Source organism: Toxotes jaculatrix, chromosome 11 (genome assembly GCF_017976425.1).
Source record: "Toxotes jaculatrix isolate fToxJac2 chromosome 11, fToxJac2.pri, whole genome shotgun sequence".
NCBI classification, from domain to species: Eukaryota; Metazoa; Chordata; class Actinopteri; family Toxotidae; genus Toxotes; species Toxotes jaculatrix.
This window is the reverse complement of record NC_054404.1, coordinates 23,010,085-23,031,431: the sequence shown is the minus strand read 5'-3', so window position 1 is coordinate 23,031,431 and position 21,347 is coordinate 23,010,085. Positions and strand designations below refer to the sequence as shown.

The window sequence follows — 21,347 nt, the reverse complement described above, 5'->3', positions numbered from 1 at the left end:
ATCAAAGGCATCATTAACGTCACTCAGAATCTACAGGAAATTCATGAGGCACCTCCCACTATGTCCCTCAGTTTTTAGGACCTATACAGGACATCGAGTGCACATGAAAGGGATGACAGATGTGACTGTTCATTGCTACAGCCAAACTGCAACGCTTCCAGCTTATGTTACCAAGGGAACTCATCCTAACCTGGCTAACTTGGACTCTATGATCAAGAATGAGGTTTTGTAGCCTGTGATGGCTAGTGCATAGGCCATGCCCATTGTTCCAGTACCCGAAAAGGCTGGGGGGAAAAGATGTGCTGACTAGAGGGCCTGGCTCACTTCAGCTTGCCTGTGATGCCTCCCCTTAAGGAGTGGTAGCAGTTATCTCTCATGTATTGCTGGATGGTGAGGGAACGCCAATCACTGTCACATCAAGGACACTGAACAAAGCAGAAACTAATTATGCTGTTAGAATAAGACGCACTGATCACTGTTTTTAGAGCCAGAAAATTCCATTAGCTCTTGTATGGAAGGAAGTCTACACTCTCAACTGACCTCTCACGACCATCCTCAACCCACACATTGGAATACCCTCTTTCACTGTATCCTGAAGGAGCAGCTGGTGATCACTCAAACCTGAAGCCCTCCCTCCAGGGGAGGTTGTAGCTGTTTATTCAGTCTGAATAGTGATACTGTCTGTCCTATTCGGGACAAAGTGGAATAGTACAAATGAATGAAATAGTGAGAAGCTTCTTTTGGTGGCCAGGCTTGGATAAACAGAATCAACACACTGCCAAAAGCAATTCATTTTGCCACAAAGTCTGTAACAACCAGTAGCTCCTCTTGACCCCTGGGAGTTCCCACAGGAGCCATGGCAATGTCTGCACATTGATTTTGCAGGACCGTTTGAGGACAGAATGTTCCTTGTTGCTGCTGATGAACACAGTAAATATCCTGAGGTGGCTGTCCTGACATCACCCACCGCAGAGAAGACAACTGATAAGCTTAGATAAAGGTTTAGTCGCTTTGGATCTCCTGCACTGCTAGAGTCTTTTACAGTGGACCTTCACTTGTGTCACAGAAAATTACTGGCTTTCTACAAGCTAATGACACATTACGTCAGCTCCCTACCACCCACCAACAGATGGTCTTGCAGAAAGGTTTGTTCAGACCATGAAACATGCATTGAAAACATGACTGGGGCAAGGAACACAACTTTCTTCTAAACTACCTCAACATATGCCACCACAAAGACATCCCCTGCTAGCCTGATGCTAAAGAGAGACCTGCACACCACCTTTGGCTTCTTGACGTCCTGGTGAAGGACATTGTGCAACATTAACAGGAGCAACAGCTTGTGTGCAAAGAATAAGTCAAAGAGAGTTTTCAAAGAGAGAGAATCTGTGTTGTTGAGGAACTACCGCAGCAAACCTAAGTGCCTGTCACTGTTATTGCCCAAAGTGGATCCAGTCCAAATTGCTGAAAGCGTTTGGAGAAAACATGTTGATTATCTCCTATTTTGTTTGTGGAGCAGTCACTTGGAATTCTTTAGATGCACTTGTCAACACACTGGTTTAACTATTCACACAAGTGCAGAAATGTTCCAGTTGCTGATGTGACTGCAAACGGGACTAAGACACCTTCCTTTGCTTCAGCACCTGCAATTAGTTCACCATTGAGGGACAGTAAGACCATTATTGCTGCATCGACAACAACAGAGCAGTGGCCTGCACACTTAAATTTATAGCATAGATTAGTGACTGATCCAAATCAATGGGGTGGAATAATCTCTATGTACACAGTCAGGGGACAAGGTAGTCTACCCTCATCCCTAGTTTACAGTTATTCTGATACAAATGATGAAGAGGAAGAAAGGTTGTTGGAAGAAGAAAAACAAAATAAGCTGGACAGAATAAGATAATTGTGTAATGTTAAAACAGAGATTGAGGATGTTATGATCTATTTGGGGACTTAAGAATTTGAGTAATCGCTCAGTTGTTTATTCCATACCTCATTGTAAGAAAGGAGGATATGTTGTATGTTTTGGGCTAGCATGATCCAAAGGGGATCATAGGTAACATTCCTGATATGTGTTTTATTGTTATCCATGCTGATATAGATTGTGTTGCAGTTACCAAATAAACAAGTTAGTGTTCAGCTGGAGTCCAAGTATTTATTGTTATACTGATAGCGTGATACAAGTAGCACGAAAGGGCTGGAGAATATCCAATATGGTGGCCTCAGAAACTATACTTTTTGCAGATGATGTGATTCTGTTGATTTTATCAACCTGTGATCTCTATCTACTGGGGTGACAGCAGGACCTTCAAGACCTCTGTACTGGTGGTGCTCTACAGGACAAAGGGGGTTCTCAGTTGGTGAGCAACATGTCAGGGGTCTTACTCACAAGATAGCAAAATGGACCACAACATTAACAAACAGCTTCAGCAGTGTGTTGTACCAGACCATTGTGGTGAAGAGGGAGCTGATCCTGAAGTCAGAGCTGGCAATTTACCAGTTGATCTATATTCTAGCCCTCATCTGTGCTTGTGAGCTTTAGGTAGTGACCAAATGGATGACACTGTGGATAGGGTTAGGGTTAGCTGATAAAGGACCCAGGTTATGCGAAACTGCATTTTCGGTTCTGTATGTTTGAATTCTCCAGCTGTGCTGCTAATGTACCTCTGGCCCCAAGTGCACCTTTGGCTGTGCTGTGCACTGAAACCCTTGGAAAAGTTTACATAATAAACTGATTATGGTTAATAAGGTGGTTGCATGGGTTGCTTATAGGAATGATTCATTCGTAGTCCTGTTTCCAACCAATGACTGATAGCTCCTTCTCAACATGATGCTACAACATCCATTCAAGATTTTATGTAATAATGGGAAGCAATTTATACATTTTAATTGCTTTTTTATTGCCAATCTGTGATCAGATTGTAATGTAACTTACAAAATGAGACCTCCTTGGTTGACTATAACAGCCTGTGGACTAATTTCTATGAAAAGGACACGGGAAAATCGTGGTCTGGCTCCCAGCATAAAACAAAATGTCTGTTCTTGAGAACCAGTAACTTTGTAGATTTTATATTTTTAATCTCCAGTCTAACATTAGTCATCCCACTCCTATCATCTGTTTATAACTACTATTAGTTTGGGAATATCGTTGTCACTATTCTGTTATCCTGAACATAAGTGCATTGATTTAGCGAAATGAGAGTTGTGATGGAAGCTATCACATCTATAATGAAGTGCGGCAACACATCATCTCAACAAAGCAATTAATAAAGCTGGCTAGCTAGCTAATGTCAGGGTATCATATAAATGCAGGGCAAATCCTTTAATGGATATACTGAACGATATTTTTAAGACTTGGGTATTGTTTTGTGTATCATTTATATCAACAAAATTAACATTGTAATCACCAGGTTAATTGCTGAGATCTGGGAACACATCAACACCTCTAAAGATAGGTCCCATGGGTCAATACACACAAGCAATCAGACAGGTTGTAAACAAACCTCCAGAGTGACTGAGTTACTCAAATTAAAGAGAAAACAAAGGTGACCAGTAAACCGATTACAGAGACTGTCCGTTGTTATCCCTGTCTGAGACAAGCAGCCATCTAAAGATGCAGTTTCATACGGTACACACTGACGTGGCCTCATTCTGGGTTAAATACCTTTTCCAGTTAAACTGCGGAGTCTTCTAAAGTAGTGAATGCAAAGTCTCCATCTGTGAAAGAAGCCAATTGTATTTAATTACTGTGGGCCCTGCAGCAATGTATGTGTTTGTGTGTTTCAGATCGTGGAAAGGGCAGACAGAGACAGGCCATTTTAGGAGAACACCCATCATCCTACAGTGAGAATGGTTATGGTAAGACTAAGACACACACACACACACACACACACACACACACTTGAATTAAAGTGGTAACTGAATCAGCTGCCTTACACAATGCTGCTACTTCATCTACAGTCCCCATACCTCAGAGGTGAAACTTGACACTCTCTCTCTCTCTCTCACACACATTCACATTCACCTAGGGTAGGTGTACATTGCCAGTTGTGTAATGGTCTGAGGTGCAACAGTAGGTATAACTTCACCTGCATGGAAACAGATCCCTGCCAGTTACAGTGTTTAATTTAAGCTGTTGCACTCACACACAGTGTGTAAACGATAAGTTTGGATTTTCTTCCAGGATATCTTAACGCAGTACTTACCTACCATATGTATGTTGAAAGAGTTATGGGTAGCTGTTGTCATTCCTCCCTTCTTAAAGGCTTTGAAGTGATCTCCTCTTAGCATGACTACACTGTAAGTATTAGAGGATAAAATCCAATGCCTTCGTTCTGAAGTTCAGCTGAAGCTAAATCGAGGCTTCAGCAGCCAATTCACAGAATCCATTGGGGACCTTGTTAGTACAAAATTCACTTTTTGTGTGTCCATTCTCTGCTGCAGCTCCTCAAGGAATCACAGTGTGGAGAAATACTGTCTCAAAGATTAAAATAAAACTTAAAGTCAGTGTATGTAGTGTCATTTTCACTGATTAATGTACATAATTCTTATTGGATTATGAGTACAATGTGAGATAATTAAAATGGAAATTACAGCTGTGTAGGTCTCATTAATTGATGTCTACAGGGGTGAATGGGAGGCAGTGTGGGTCTCTTTGAAACCAGAGAACGGAATTTAACATAATCCAAGTAATATCTCATGACATTCATTTCACTACACTTTACTGAACTGTAGTGAGAATCTCAGCTTCTGCTGTCTCTGCCTCCTCAGGTCCACCCTGCCCCCTGCTGCCTCTGCCCGGCAACAGCAGGTACAAGCTCACCTCAGTGGATGTTCCTGACATGGTGTCCTACCCTCTGCCCCAGTCATCCTCCTCATACTCTGGCCACGCCCCTAGCTCTGTTGCCATGGTGAGCGGCCTCCATCCATCCAAGATGAACTGCACCCGCATCTTCAACCTCTTCTGTCTTTATGGCAACATTGAGAAGGTAGGTTGTAAATGTGGTTTCACTTGTCCAGGGCTGTCCCTGAATTAGGATGTTGTTGATGTACAGAGTCGACTCAGGTTCAGCACGGTTCATGCTTTTTCTCATCTATAGATATTTTTAATTTTTTATAAACACTCAGCCTTGGTACTGAGGCCTATTCTTCAGTAAACTTTACCTACAGTAGTTTATAGTATTATTCACTCCACTAGTTAGTGTCAGTTCAGCTGTCCCAAACTAAACTCCTGTATCAGCCTACATGTCTCTCCTGCAGGGCTGCTGACAATGCTGTCAGCTGAATATTTAGAGAAGCCTGTGCCAGCATCTGGTTCATAGTAGTTTAACCAACTTCACTGACAGTCAACACTGGAGCAGCCAACAGACACAAGTCCTCTTATTCCACCACTGGTCTCTACTTTGGTCATTTTGAGACAAGATTTAATAATCAGTCTTCATATGGGCACCTGATTTTTGTTTAGAGACAGACCTGCACACTTGTCCTTTAAGGAATCATTCCATATGTGTTTATCAGTGTTACATCTGAAAAGATGAGTACAGTTTGACTTGTCTTACATTTTTAAGACAGCTGTTAACTGTGTGTGTGTAGGTGAAGTTTATGAAGAGTGTTCCTGGGACAGCGTTGGTTGAGATGGGAGATGAGTATGCTGTGGACAGAGCCATCACCCACCTCAACAGCATCAAGGTGTTTGGAAAGAGACTCAACGTCTGGTAAGAAGTAGATCAGTTCACATGCATACACACATTATTTTATTATTTCATGTCTTTCACACTGTGTGCTGTTATAAAGGAGCTACATGTTAGTCAGATGTAATGTTGCTAAATTATAGAGCTTAACACTCGAGTTTGGTGTGTTTTACAGGTCTATAAATAAATAAAACACTTTGATTGTTGATCAATTTGATGAATTATATGAACAGTCACATAAAAAAACGATCTGAGTCAGGTTTGACCTTGTATGAACATTTGTAACAGGGAGGTTGGAGCCTTCTGTTGGTCATGCCCTCTGGGTGGCGCTCTACACTTCACAGTCTCAACACTGAATAATGCTGCTTTGGATGTGAAATGAGGACATGACCACACACAAACATGCAACATATTGATATGTTAATGGTATAGTTGCTCCTTCATGCGACACAGAAGTGATGTGTGTGGATTTGATCGGACACTGTCTGTAACACCTGTGTTGTGTGCAGTGTGTCTAAGCAGCACGCAGTGATCCCCAGTCAGGTGTTTGAGTTAGAGGACGGCAGCAGCAGCTACAAGGACTTTGCCATGACCAGGAACAATCGCTTCAGCAGCGCTGGGCAGGCCTCCAAAAACATCATCCAGCCTCCATCTGCAGTGCTGCACTATTACAACGTTCCTCCGTGCATATCACAGGACCATTTACTGAGGGTATGCTACTAAATATCCTGTTATATATTGTTAAAGTTTACTTTAAATGAATAAATGTTTACAATTGATTTATTTATTTTTTTAATTACTACTTCTCCCCAAAAGGCCTGTCCCTGTCCCTCTGTCTCTTTGGCAGCACTGAACTGATGCATTGAACTTTACACTGTTAGACATTTAGCAGAGTCATTTAATTAATTTAGTGTGTGTGTGTGTGTTTCGGCAGCTGTGTACGGAGCATGATGTGCCCGGCTTCGTCAAATTCAAGATGTTTGATGCGAAACGTGAGTAAAACATCAGTGTGTGAATATTTATTGGGTTTTTGTTCAAGCTTTTGAAGTACACGTTCTCCTTTTTTAGTCACTCTGTGTAAAGATGGATTCTTACTTCTCTGTTTGAACTGGAGGATTTAAAAGTGACTTTGTGAATTACATATTACTCCCTCCTCCTCCTCCTCCTCCTACTCCCTCTGTGTCCGTCCTCATCTTCTCTGCTGCCGTATTCACTCATCTCTTCCTCTCTTTTAATCTCACATTCTGTCTCTTTCTTTTAGCCTCCTCTAAGACCATCTCTGGCTTGTTGGAGTTCGACAATAAGACGGAGGCTGTGGAGGTTCTTACTGTTCTCAACCACTACCAGATTAGGATACCCAGTAAGTCTGTGTGTCCCACAAGCATGTGTATGCTAATGGTCCACCCTGTCAACATGACCATGTTGCAAATCTTATATAACTACACTAATTATAGAGGCAAAGTGTCAGATACCAAACATGACCAGTACCATTTACAGACAGTGTGACCAGTTTCATCTGCTGTTCTGGACTAAAATGTATGTGTGTGTGTGTGTGTGTGTGTGTGTGTGGTTTCAGATGGGTCCAACCCTTACACTCTGAAACTGTGCTTCTCCACTTCATCTCATCTATAAAAAGCTGTAGAGCACAAGAGAAGGCTGCTGAGTCTGATGGTGGCTGAGCTCTGACCTAAGAGAGGGACAGGGACCACGAGAGACAGACGCACAGACAAGTAGAAGAGAGATACAAGCAAGACGAAGAGAGCGAGGGAGAGATGGCCTTTAAAGGACACAAAGAAGATGGAAAGAAAAGTGTTGAGGGGAGAGAGGACGCTGTCACTGTCTCCAAACCCAACATCAAATGTACATCAATCATCCCACCATCCAGTCACACCTCAGAAGCTGACAGACTATTGACTGTCTGAAATACTCTAATAATGTCTTTATGTTGTCACATGGGGACGTCTGGAGGACATTGATCACGTGTGTGTCCCAGAAGTCTTCACTGCATGGTAAACAGGTCCTCGGGTGTGGACCTGAGCAGACAGACTCTGAGGAATCTGTTGTACAAAAGCTGAGTCCACTTCACTTCAGTGTCTGTCAGACATCTGTAAAATCATGCTCTGCACACGGCAGATTGGTGACTGAAATCATATTTTAATGTTTAGAAACTGATAAATGCAGTGTGTTGCTTTGAATTGCCGTTGAACATATGTAGTAAATATGGATGCGATTTTAACAGAAGTTCTCATTTAGGATTCATTAGAACTGCGTGAACCTCTCTGCCCCGGCAGCGAGGCCTCAGGCCTGAGGAGTCGCTCCACTGCTTGGTCAAACACTTTGCCCCGGAGTGAAATATCTCAACTACTAACCAGCTGCTAAGTTTTGCTGTAGATATTCATGGTCCACAGAGGAAGACGTCATGGTTTTGGTGACCCTCTGATCGGACTTTTTCCATTCCGCTAACATAAGTCCATGTTTCCAGAGGATTTTTTCAAGCCCCATCCTCAGCTTTACCACCATCACCAAACCCATACTTACAAAATATCACACTCTAATAGGCAGATGGTCATGAAATCTACTGAGCACATTCATTCTGTTCTTACAATAACCTCCTTGCATTTCAGACACTCCCATTAGTGCCACCCTCAATCCAAAATACCAGCTTTGCATACAAGATACCTGATAATACAACTGGCAGATTGATGAAAAGTTTCCTAATCGCAATCCTTGAACCCTTTTGATTTTAATGCCATTTCTCTAGCACCACCCCCAGGACAAATGGTACATTTTCAGTCGCACTCCTGGCGAGACTTTTAAGAATAACAAAGTTATTATCCTGCATTTTGTTCTCTCTTTCAAGTTGTGATGTGTAATGAAACTACAGCCTGGAGGGGGTTGCTGACAGGGTTTTAGACTTTGAGAGAGAGAGATGTGAAGTCACAGTGAACACAATGAGAAGATGGAGCTAATTAAAAATATAGATTCTGTGCGGAGGTTGCATGTTCTCCTCCCCTGCTTACTTAGGTTTCTTCTCACAGTCCAAAATCATGCAGGTTAGGTGAACTGCTGACTCTAAATTCTCTGTAGGTGTGAATGTGAGTGTGTTTATCTGTCTATGTGCCAGCCCTGTGATTGACTGGTGACCTGTACAGTGTGTACCCTGCCTTTCACCCAGTGTCAGCTGGGACTGGTTCCAGCTCCGCAACAGCTCTCAAGAACAAGTGGGTGTAGAAAATGGATGGATGGATGGATGGAGCACACAGTTAAGTGTCAAATAGTGTATTGTATCTGGTAGGGATTCCTGGCTTTGCTGTGACATTAACTTATTTAAAACTCTTTAATCTCATTTCAGTGTTTTAAAATAATCTCATGGGCTGAAAACTCACAATACTTCTCTGTCGCTCAATATCGTATATTTAAAATCGCAATTTTATTTTCACATGGTACAGTGTAACACTACAGGGGCTGCCTGTGAGTCTGTGTATTGTGTCTATTAATGTGTATTGTGAAAAGTTAAAAATATTCAGCAGAATATTCCTGAGACACACACACACACACACATCAGGATGGCCACACCGAACACATTGGTGACATGTGGCACTGACTTTAGCGCTGAGTTGCTGATTGTGTCAGTTCACTGCTGTCAGACCAGCAGCCTGAGCCTTCATTGTGATGGTGGAAGGTTGAATTATTTGGTCTGGAGTAGAGTTACAACACTGTAATAAACAAACTGTGCATAGAAATAGTGTTGGGGAGTGGGACTGCCCTGCTCTTCTGGTTGTATATTGTTGGATAAAGAAAGGCTCATTTTACAAGGTGTTGAGCCAAAAACCATATCAGACAAATAACAGGCTGGGAGATAACGGAAATAACTGGACCTCTGCCTGCATGTAAACACAGTCAGTGCTTATTCGATGCTTTGATTAAAGATATTAGACCTAATGCATCAGCGTTTCAATATTCAGATCTCACCTTTACAAAAACAGTCCTGCTTTTTATCTTTTATGATGCTTGATTTTGGGACAGTGACTGATCAGTTAATGTGTGTAAAACAGCAGGATATATCTGGTGGGATGAATAGAAAGGCAGGGTTGTCGAAAAAAAAACTCATGACTTTTTGTTTTGACTCGATTTGATACCTAAAAATGCAGCATGAGGTCAGCACCGAGGACACATCAATTTTTGTGGCACTTTTTCAAGACGTTCAAGGCCCATCTTTGAGTCCATGGTGCAACCTAACACAAGACAGGTTTGAAAGAGTCCAGTTTAACCTTTTAAAAAAGGGTGAATGCACCTAGAAATATCTGTTACACACATGCACTGCTTTTTAAAATGGACTGCACAACTACTGTAAGAGCAGTATTTCAAAATAGAACCAGAAAAATAGTCTAATCTTACATCCCAACTCTTGAATTACATAATATTTAAGGACATTTTGCTTTGTCATAACTGCATATTAATTTCTCTTTTAATATTTTGGTTTTTATTGTAAGTTCTTTTTTTTATTCTAATGCTAATTCAAGATTTCTTTGTGGATTTTGCATGAAACTATGTGAATAAACAGGCTACCTAAATTCTGGAAGAGGCACAGGCATGGATGGATTACTAACCAGGCCCAAGGACCCAAAAGGTCTGGTGGTCTCTGAGTAAGAGCTTCTGTATGAAGAGACAGTTAATATATCTTGTTTGAAAGTTACAGAGCTCAGTTAAAAGACACAAGGCGACTATAAAGAGATGCAAAACGACTATAAAGGAGGCCCTGTACAGAGTCACTCTTACCTGTCTGTGCCCATGGGCCTGTTTTCTCATAATCCATCCATGTCCAGGCACAGAGTGGCTGATTGGACACACTGGGCTTCTTTGAAAAAGTGCAGTAAGAAAAAGTGTATTCCTCTGTTCCACACTGTATCTCACATAGGACATGCAGATTTCAGGATCCATCACACTTGTGAATTAAGGCATGCCTTTTGTATATACTGTGTCGATAAGGAAAGGGTGTGAAGAGTTTTGACAGATGAATCTCACTTAGTCTGTAGTTAAATTATTGCTCCTGTAGATGTTGTGCAACAGTTTCATTAAATGGACAATGAGAAGTTTGTACGTCTCTTACAGCACTTGAATCTTACTGTATTTCTAAGGTGTTTTTTATTTATTCTTTTAAATTATTCTTCCCTGCGACCCTGACGGATTAAGCAGTATAGAAAATCAATGGATGGATGGAATTATTCTTACTTTTTTTTTTAAAGCCTTTGTTAAATGAGGGCTGCTGTTACTCTGAAACTGATGTAAGGTTTTAATCACAGGACAGACAGTATGGGACAGATCCACAGGTATCTCATGATTTTTAGGCTGTAAAGGTTTAATGTTGTTAATAGTCTGTAATCACTAACAAAACATTTAGAAAAATACATAGAACTATATTGTGCCATTCATTTAAGAATCTCTGTGGTTGTAATGTACATGTACATGTTCAAACTGAATAAATTCAAGTCTGTGGCTGTAAGGTCAGCGACACAAAGCTCAACTCATCTAACTCCCACGTGTTTTCATTTATACATGGCATTTTTCACATAAAAAGGATGTTCTTCAATTATTTTTATTTTATCACACATTTGAGGTCACTGGGAAAATACTCAATATGTCAAAGTGATAATTTAACTTCTTTAAGCAGGCCACATTTAAAACTACAATTATACATTTTCTTTTAAATTCAGTGATGTTTTCTATGGAGTCTGGGTGTGCCACTGACAGTTTGAGACTTTTAAGTGCCTATACACTCAGACAGAGCACTTTATTAGGAACACCACACTAATACTGGGTAGTTCCTCCCTTTGCTCTCAAAACAGCCTCGGTTCTTTGTGGCGTGGACTCCACAAGATGTTAGAAACATTCCTGTGAGATTCTGTTCCTTACCTCCTAAGGGTAAGGAGTTTATTTAAAGGTAAATACACGATTGTAAATGCGTACATACATCCATGCCATGGGTGAATATACCGTTTATTAATTCTACAGTTACAACCTTACTGACAGAATAAATCCACACAGGTTGCACACATACAGTCTATGGCTGCACAGTAGATTAAGAACAGAAAGGTTGTTCCTGCCTGGAAGACGAAACACGGGGCTTAAATCTATCGGGCTGCGTCGCCGCGTTCTCTCCCGCTCAGCCCACATGACAGCGTCCCCTTCTCTGATTGGCGCTTTTGAAAAGCACCGCCTGAGCTCATTGGTCAGTTTTGAACCGCTGCAGTACTGCGGTCAATTCAAAAGAGTATGTGAGCATTCCAGCGGCAGTCTGTGTGCAGAGAGGATATACAGGAGCGTGCGAAGCACAGTCAGGTAATTATAATTATTAAACTTTATACACGTCTAAACTGGAGCTAAACGACCTATCGGCTTAAGTGAAGACGTGGACAGAAGGAACCTGGACAGAAAGTGGGTCAGCTGCCGTTAGAAAAAGCGATAGAAGGTAGGCTCAGCCATTTAGCATTAGCTAAGCTAACGTTGGTGACCTTTTTTTGCTCGCTTAGCATGTAAAAAACGGTAAACGTTAACGGTAACCAACATACTTCACGGCCATCTCAACACCAACATTAGTTAGCAGTTAACTAACACCTAATGCCAAAAACACCGAAAAAATATAACTTAGCATACAGCATTGTTCAGGTGACGTAACTCCAACGTAAATGTGTTTCCAGTTTGAACCACCACCTTAGTCTCGGCAAGGTAAACAGCCTGTGGTGCACTGATGTAAGCGGTTAGGTTAACATCTAACAACATGATGTGTTGAAATCAAGATGTTGGTTAAGTTACGTTAATCTCTCACAGCCAGGTTACTTGTTAGGCCACATTTTAAACCGGAGTTAAAATAATCACCTTAACCCAATGTCACCAGCTGAAGTTATAGTAGTTGCTGAAATATGACGGAGTTATTTTTCCTTTCAGGCAATAATGGAAGACTACGTGAAAATAGAGAAAATTGGAGAAGGTTGGTGTCAGTGTTTCCTTGTCTTCCTCTAAAATGTTCACTACAAAGTGGTAGAGATGTTATGTTGCTGAAGTTGTGGAAGGTTTGGTCTTTATGCAGTTACAGTTAAAGTTACATTGACACATTGTTTTCAACATCCTCTAATTATCATTATAGCTACTTTAATCACCAGTGTCATGACTATAAAGTTTACTCAGTGCTGGTTTGGCTCTGCTTCATATGATCAGAATTATGCTGGTATCTCATTGTTCTTGCAGGTACCTATGGAGTGGTGTACAAGGGCAGACACAAGTCCACAGGGCAGGTTGTGGCCATGAAGAAGATCCGTCTGGAGAGTGAGGAGGAGGGGGTTCCTAGCACTGCTGTCAGAGAGGTCTCTCTCCTCCAAGAGCTGAAGCATCCCAACGTTGTACGGTATGCTCGCTTTATATGGAGTCGAGCATGGGTCATATAATGGGGGTGTGTGCGATTTCTGTCAGGGAAAAGAATTTAAAAAATAAGATAAGTAAGATTCTGCATCTTATGAAAAATGCTAACCTTATCTGCAGACATTTGTAGAGAACAGCTGCATCAAATCCCAGTCAAACAGGTCTCAAAATAGCAGCGCAGAGATCAGAAAGTGGCTGATGGTCGACAACTGTCGTTGTAGTGGCATATATCTACTCTGACTGGTATGTCACTGTCAGTGTTTGGTAGGCTGCTGCTGTTTAACAGTACATCACTCATGTTCCACTTAACACAGACCAACAGCAACATGCCAATCATAGCTGACACATGCTACTAGGACAATAGTGGCATGCCAACAACCCCTTCTTGATCCTGCATCTCTTATTCCATTCCTACCACAGGTGGAGTTTAGGGCTGCCTCCTAAAAGTCGGTGTGAGGGTTCATCAGTCTAGAAGACCATGAGTCGACTCATATTATGCCAGTTGACTCTCTGCATTTTTTTTAAGCTGCCTCACAGTACACAGAGCAATGCAGGAGCAACTGTATGATGGGTTGAAAACTTAACAGACTGAGTCTTGTCTTAAAATGACTGAACCACAGAACTAACTGATGAAAGTAGAGGTGGGTGATGGAAACAGAGGGCAGCACAGGGCAGGACCTCGTGCCATGTTTCTGTTAGCTGCTTCAGTGCTTTCAGCTGCAGTGTCCAGCTGACAGTACTGTCTGCGTCCCAGCAGGAGAGACACCGTGCCGTGTGGTAGGATTTCTTAACTGAGTTAAGACCAAAACGTCAACTTTTACTTTTTCTGAGTGGGAAAGTGTTGTTTTCCTATCCTAGGTAATGAACAAAGATGTGAAAAATTGAGTTTTTATGTAGAGTCATGTAAATGATGTCTGGTGTGGGGTGGCTGAACTGACACTACAGGTGCAGTGGGGTGAATTGCACATTTCTCCTATTTGTAGATAAGGTGTAATTGAGTAGAAGACACCAGCAAAACTGTTGTGTATACAAATAAAAAATATAGATAAGAAAAAGCATGAACAAATGAGCCTCAAGCACTTGACCAGTTAATATATCAAAGTAGTATTTTGCTGTTGATTTTTTCCCTATTGAATCTACACTCAACACCCAATTTAGATTTTTTTTTTTTTTTTTTGCAAATTTATTAAAAAGGTAAAACAAAATCAATATGACAAAACAAATATATTGACATAAGTATTCTGACCTTTGGCAGCAATTAGAGCCTTGAGTCTTCTTGGGTATGACAGCAACAAGCTTTACACACCTTGGCAGATTTTCTTTCATTCTTCTTCCAAGTTTTCATTAAGGGTATCTCTGTTCTTTGCATTCAGCTTTCCCTCAACCCTGACCAGTGTCCCTGTCCTTGTCTCTTTGCCATAAAGGCCAGTGATGGTTGTCCTGGATGCTTCTCTCATCTCCACTCAGGAGCTCCGCCAGAGTGACTATTTGACTCTTGGTCACCTCTCTTACCAAAGCCCTTCTCCCTCAATTGCACAGTTTAGCTGTGTGCCCAGCTCTAGGAAGGGTCCTATTTTCATAGCCTTTCCCAGATCTGATCCAAAATGTTAAAAAAAAGTGGAGGGGTCTGAGTGCGTCCTGAATCGACCATATAGTATGAACTAAGACAGAACTTGTGTGTTTGTGTATATCCCAGACTCCTGGATGTCCTGATGCAGGAGTCTCGCCTCTACCTCATCTTTGAGTTCCTGTCCATGGACCTGAAGAAGTACCTGGACTCCATTCCCTCTGGCCAGTACATGGACCCCATGCTGGTCAAGGTAAACATGTGTTTGGGTTTAATAAACTTAATCACACTCTGTTGATGTGTGACAGTTTTATTATTGCAGTCAAGGGCTTTGGTTTTAATTTGGACTATTGAATCAAATTATGTATCTCAAGGAACACAGTGACCTGTAAGTGCTAACACCAGGCTTGTACTTTTACATTTCTGGGCTCATTAGTTGCTTTGTGGCAGTTTCTCTCTCCTGTCTAACTGGTCAGACAGCCAAGCTGATTTCCTGAGGTTAGGAATCTTCATGTACAGCACACAGACACTTTACATTCAAATAAGTGAATGGACTAATTGTTTTCCAGCTGCACTTGAAGTGGATCATAACACTATCAGTAATATAGTAGCATCATATGTACTTCAATGCAGAAGCAGGCACTGGCTTAATAATGGTAAACTGTTTTATTTATAATACATTTTCAAACACATCAGAAAAGAAGAGATAAATATCATATCACTATATTAAAACCATATTTAATATACATTTATGCTGTAGTGAGGAATGGTGACATGAACGTCATAGTAACCTAACACGCTCCCCGCTGACACTGACTGAAGGGGTGCTTAGGTTTTAAACGTTTTGGGAATCACTGCTCTTCACATAGATTAATTTTCCCTTGTTCTGTCCATTCAGCTTTACAACTCTAAACATGTGTCCATCTCCATGTTCACTCTTCTCCCCTCGCCCTTCATCACCTTTCAGAGCTACCTTTACCAGATCTTGGAGGGCATATATTTCTGTCACTGTCGTCGAGTCCTCCACCGGGACCTGAAACCCCAGAACCTCCTGATCGACAACAAGGGAGTTATCAAACTGGCAGACTTTGGCCTCGCTCGGGCCTTTGGTGTTCCTGTCAGGGTCTACACCCACGAGGTAAGAATCCATTCACACACCACTGGGATTCATGGACTAAAGCTGCACAGACACGATAGCTGTATAAGGAGACATTTGATTAACATCATTGAACGTAAAGCCTCTAAAATGACACACATAACCTTTGTGTGTCTTCTCAGGTTGTAACTCTTTGGTACCGGGCTCCAGAGGTCCTCCTGGGTTCACCCCGATATTCAACCCCTGTCGACGTCTGGAGCACAGGAACCATCTTCGCTGAACTTGCCACCAAGAAGCCTCTGTTCCACGGAGACTCAGAGATAGACCAGCTCTTCAGGATCTTCAGGTAGACACGCCAGACCACGCCTATGCCCGTTCAATAAAACCCTCGTCAGCTGTTCAACTCTGTTCGATTAAAACATGAGATGTAGTTGCTGAGGTGAACAGTAAGTCGCTCATCATGCTGTCATACTGTTTCTACAGCTGCCACAATATTTACAGCCACCACATTCATTTCCATTTGAGTGATGCTGCCGTTGCAATCAGAGTTTGTTGTTATGCATTTGAAGCAACACTGTGTTTTCCTGTTTATTTCCTGTATTAACTGTTGAGATCTGATGTTTGAGGTTGGCAGAATGAATGAAAACACAGGAGATGTGTGGAGGTGGAACAGGAGACATGTCTGTCTCTACAGGTCTCCACTCTTCAGAGAGTTTGATGGTTATTTATATCTTTAGCTTTCTTTGGAGTGACTGCCATAAAACGATCAGCAACTATATTTCTCTTCCTTCTCGTTCTTTGTTCTGTCACAGCTCCTTCTCTCGATTGTTCACTCTTGCTCCTTGTCACTCTTCTGCCAACAAGTTCTGAAACTGCCGACAAATCTATAGTTTGTTTCTCAACAGTAGTAGACATCAACAAATGTTGATTACATTAATAATGATGGTTACCTAGTAGATCATTTTTGCTGCAACATTCTGTCCTGTAAACCCCTCTGTAAAAGTTCATGAAGCATCAGAAAGAATTATCCCTGGATCAGGTGATTGTTTTTTATTTTTAATTCTTGAAACTGCCATACAGGAGCTAAATGGAGTCCCTGGTTTCTCCTGCAGCCGTCCTTCCCTGCAGGGTCCTCTTTTAAAACTTCTGTCTGTCCTTACCAGGACTCTGGGAACCCCAAATAATGATGTGTGGCCTGACGTAGAGAGTCTACCTGACTACAAAAACACCTTCCCTAAATGGAAATCTGGGAACCTGTCATCAATGGTGAAAAACCTGGATAAGAATGGCCTGGACCTTCTGGCAGTAAGAACAACAGCTGAAATTACAATTATCTGTTTTGTCTTTAACTCCGGGCCTGTACTGGTTGTCAGTGTAAAAGTCCCTCAGAGTCACAGCACAGGTGAACTTAGATTATCTTTAGTCAGGAAAAACAGAATTTAGTTCCATTACATTATAGTTGTTAATTTGTGTTAGAAATGACAAACTGCTGGTTAGTCATGTCTGACTATGTAAAAACCTGCTTAAAGGAACACACCTATGTAGTAGTGCACTTAAAATGAGTGGACTTTTCCCTTGTTTCCTCTTCTGCCTCAGAATGACAGTGAACTACTTCAGCATCATATGTGTTTCTACTTCAGCATCATATGTGTTTCAGAAAGCTGCTTTTATTTACAACAGGATGAACAAATCCAGATTAAGATTTAATCCTGCTTTAGTTTATATTTAGCCTATATTTGAAAACTGTTCACTAAGTCTTTGGTGGGGGTGAAGGACTAGTGTTGCTCATGTGAAGTGGAGAGTGTAATTAGACAGCTACTCAGAATAATCATGAGACAGGCATGTCAGTCACAGTCAGCATTTAGTGACCCTCCAGTCTGAGCTCACTGCACAGCAGGTTGTTATCACCTCATATTATTGTGTATAAAACTGCCTGTTTTTGTTTCTCTGCTGTAGAAAATGTTGATCTACAATCCTCCCAAGAGGATCTCAGCACGGGAGGCCATGACCCACCCGTACTTTGACGACCTGGACAAGTCCACCCTGCCTGCTGCCAGCATCAACAAAATCTGAAACACATACTGACTTTAGATACTAACACATTCATACCCATTGTGAATTATCATTCTGTAAATACTTGTGTGTGCAAATTGTTGTAGACCTTTAATAGAGTTTTGTCTTTCAACAATGTCTTTTCAATAAAACAGCACTTTCTGTGATTCTCAAGACTTTAAACTTGAGGCTTTCTATTTTGTTAGATTTTTCTCAACATGTGCCTCAACATGTACATCTTCAGCTATAGGTTTAAAAAAAAAAAAATTTAAATGGTTCCATGTATCCACTTTATTTACTACAGCCTGATGACTGACTGCTGATGCTAAAACATTAGAACCTACAAACTGTGCCAGAGAAACCTGAGACGGTTAATGCTGCAGTAGAGAGTTAAAGTTAGGCCTCCAAGAGCCTTTTAATACCTCATGGAAAACAGTTTAAAACCTCATGCTGTCGTAAGTGTGAAAGTATGATGATATTTTTGTTCCCTAATATAATTACATGGATTAATAAGTGAGTTGGCTGTGAGGAGATGTAAAAACATATTTCACTCTTACTTACATCCTTGGCTTTTCACAGATGTCTGAGCAGAAGTGACAACATCTCAAAATCAGAGTCCAGAGTCAAGCAGCTGCAGGTGGAAATGCCAGAGTAAAACTCAGCTCACTGATGCACACTGACAACCCATCAGTCAAACTGAAGAAGGTGAATTTGTTGGTAAATAAATAAGACATGAGAAGAAGAAAAAATGTGACCCTGAATGACTCAGCACAGGGTGCTGCATCAGAAGAGCTGCAATGATCCAGAGTCCTGGTAACAAGTCACCTGCTGCTGGACAGTCTCAACACAACATTGTCATTGCGCTGTGAATGAGAAACACAACTGACACAAATTTTCTAATAAACCTTTTTTTTTTTTCCCAGAGTAGCTGAACAGCTCCAGGAGCGGTGCTGGGGTGAGTGGGTTGGATGAGTCCTGGTACAGTCCAGACCAGGAGTCTTCAATGTTTTTCAGGCCAAGGCCCCTGAAACTGATGGAGAGAGGGAGCAGGGACCCCCTATCCCCCTATATTTTATAAAACTGTGTTTATATATTAAACTGAGCCTAGTGCCATGTATAAACATACCTTGTTACTGTGCATTCAGTACTAAGCTATTCAAACAATACACAGGCTCATATATTAATGTTTTTATTTTAAACTTGCAAGGTACAGTGAGTAGGGTTGCCGTGTCACTGCCATTTATAAACATAGTTATCTCCTTTTCAAATAATATGGCAGCGTGCGTCCTTGTGTCTGGGATCTCAGTTAGCTGAATAGACTGAATAGGCTCTGGGCAAATTGAATTGTGCCAAATGATTGGCACAGCAGCGAAAGGGGCGGGTCCTCCTCTTAGTGTGCAGGACGCTTGGAGGCACAGGTATAGTCTCGTGCAGCGAGTGAACTGGTGTCCAGCTTGAGACAGCTCCTGTTTGTCGCTAAATGTGAGCATTTCTCATTGAAAGATGACAATGATCAGTGAAAAACTCGAATGATCAAAGGCGCTAACGCAACAAAGCACGGCTTTGATCATTCGATGACATCACAATGACGTTGTACAGGAGCTGATAAATTCAGCACTGCAGCCTGGAGACGGCCAGAAGGACACCGCCAGCAGGACACCACAGACCCACCAAAGAGGAGCAGACCCCAAGACCAACAAGGAGCAGCAGGACACCGCCCACAATAAAACCAAAGAGGAGCAGCAGGACACAGCCCACAATACAACCAAAGAGCAGCAGCAGGCGCAGTAAAATAAGTATTTGTATTTTATTTATGACATATCTGACATTTATGTTTTTGTGACTATTTTTTTCCAGAGAACAGGCTCATCGGAAACAGGACACCGCCTACAACACTGAAAGCCCCAGGACCAGCGAGCAGCAGGACACCACCTACCACACCAAAGACCCCAGGACCAAAGAGGACCAGGACCCCAGGGGTCTTCGGGGTCTTCAACGCCAAAGGCGGTCCTCTTTGGTCCAGCCTACCAAAGACCCCAGATGATCCTGGGGTCAGCGAGCAGCAGGACACCGCCTACAACACCTGATCCTCTTTGGTCCAGAAGATCCTGGGGTCTTCGGTGTTGTAGGTGCTGTCCTGGTCCTTATAGGCGGCGTCCTGGTCCTCCTGCCAGTCCTCTTTGGTCCCACCTACTGAAGACCCCAGGATCAGGACACCCTCTACCACAACACGACCAAAGAGGAGCAGCAGGACACCGCCAGCAGGACACCGCCCACAACACGACCGAAGAGGAGCAGCAGGACACCGCCCACAACACCAAAGAGGAGCAGCAGGACACCGCCAGCAGGACACCGCCCACAACACGACCAAAGAGGAGCAGCAGGACACCGCCCACAACACCAAAGAGGAGCAGCAGGACACTGCCCACAATACAACCAAAGAGGAGCAGCAGGACACCGCCAGCAGGACACTGCCCACAATACAACCAAAGAGGAGCAGCAGGCGCAGTAAAATAAGTATTTGTATTTTATTTTTGACATATCTGACATTTATGTTTTTGTGACTATTTTTTCCAGAGAACAGGCTCATTTGAAACAGGACACCGCCTACAACACTGAAGGCCCCAGGACCAGCGAGCAGCAGGACACCACCTACCACACCAAAGACCCCAGGACCAAAGAGGACCAGGGCCCCAGGGGTCTTCGGGGTCTTCAACGCCAGTGGCGGTCCTCTTTGGCCCCGCCTACCAAAGACCCCAGATGATCCTGGGGTCAGCGAGCAGCAGGACACCGCCTACAACACCTGATCCTCTTTGGTCCAGAAGATCCTGGGGTCTTCGGTGTTGTAGGCGGCGTCCTGGTCCTTATAGGCGGCGTCATGGTCCTCCTGCCAGTCCTCTTTGGTCCCGCCTGCTGAAGACCCCAGGATCAGGACACCTTATACCACAACACGACCAAAGAGGAGCAGCAGGACACCGCCCACAAGACCAAAGAGGAGCAGCAGGACACTGCCCACAATACAACCAAAGAGGAGCAGCAGGCGCAGTAAAATAAGTATTTGTATTTTATTTATGACATATCTGACATTTATGTTTTTGTGACTATTTTTTCCAGAGAACAGGCTCATCGGAAACAGGACACCGCCTACAACACTGAAGGCCCCAGGACCAGTGAGCAGCAGGACACCACCTACCACACCAAAGACCCCAGGACCAAAGAGGACCAGGACCCCAGGGGTCTTCGGGGTCTTCAACGCCAAAGACGGTCCTCTTTGGTCCCGCCTACCAAAGACCCCAGATGATCCTGGGGTCAGCGAGCAGCAGGACACCGCCTACAACACCTGATCCTCTTTGGTCCAGAAGATCCTGGGGTCTTCGGTAGGTGGTGTCCTGGTCCTTATAGGTGGCGTCCTGGTCCTCCTGCCAGTCCTCTTTGGTCCTGCCTACCGAAGACCCCAGGATCAGGACACCTTCTACCACAACGCGACCAAAGAGGAGCAGCAGGACACCGCCAGCAGGACACC

General features: G+C 42.7%; 2 protein-coding genes across 3 annotated transcripts in view; both read left to right on the top strand.

The window, feature by feature from the left end:
- LOC121189406 (heterogeneous nuclear ribonucleoprotein L-like) overlaps positions 1-11,214 on the top strand; it is a 35,946-nt gene extending 24,732 nt beyond the window's left edge. Inside the window, exons 8-14 of the mRNA XM_041049501.1 lie at positions 3,790-3,861; positions 4,774-4,991; positions 5,596-5,717; positions 6,203-6,404; positions 6,628-6,685; positions 6,955-7,053; positions 7,270-11,214. Of these exons, the coding sequence (XP_040905435.1) occupies positions 3,790-3,861; positions 4,774-4,991; positions 5,596-5,717; positions 6,203-6,404; positions 6,628-6,685; positions 6,955-7,053; positions 7,270-7,325 (827 nt within the window). The 3' untranslated portion in view covers positions 7,326-11,214. The remainder of the gene's footprint in view (positions 1-3,789; positions 3,862-4,773; positions 4,992-5,595; positions 5,718-6,202; positions 6,405-6,627; positions 6,686-6,954; positions 7,054-7,269) is intronic.
- A 735-nt stretch (positions 11,215-11,949) lies between these two features.
- On the top strand, positions 11,950-17,991 carry cdk1 (cyclin-dependent kinase 1). Of its 2 annotated transcripts, none has more exons than XM_041050525.1 (8): positions 11,950-12,032; positions 12,639-12,681; positions 12,939-13,095; positions 14,806-14,929; positions 15,644-15,814; positions 15,955-16,118; positions 16,936-17,077; positions 17,729-17,991. In XM_041050525.1, the coding sequence occupies exons 2-8, from the start codon at positions 12,645-12,647 to the stop codon at positions 17,843-17,845; spliced, it is 912 nt and encodes a 303-aa protein (XP_040906459.1). In that variant the 5' UTR covers positions 11,950-12,032; positions 12,639-12,644; the 3' UTR covers positions 17,846-17,991. The 2 variants fall into 2 exon arrangements, with proteins under 2 accessions (XP_040906459.1, XP_040906458.1); XM_041050524.1 differs by having other exon boundaries at positions 11,984-12,162.
- The last annotated feature ends 3,356 nt before the right edge of the window (positions 17,992-21,347 follow it).

Bases quoted from the DNA above. Each gene is read 5' to 3' on its own strand.
- cdk1 (XM_041050525.1), top strand. From the start codon at position 12,645: ATGGAAGACTACGTGAAAATAGAGAAAATTGGAGAAG. The intron at 12,682-12,938 runs GTTGGTGTCAGT...TTGTTCTTGCAG, and splicing joins AATAGAGAAAATTGGAGAAG to GTACCTATGGAGTGGTGTAC. The intron at 16,119-16,935 runs GTAGACACGCCA...TGTCCTTACCAG, and splicing joins CAGCTCTTCAGGATCTTCAG to GACTCTGGGAACCCCAAATA.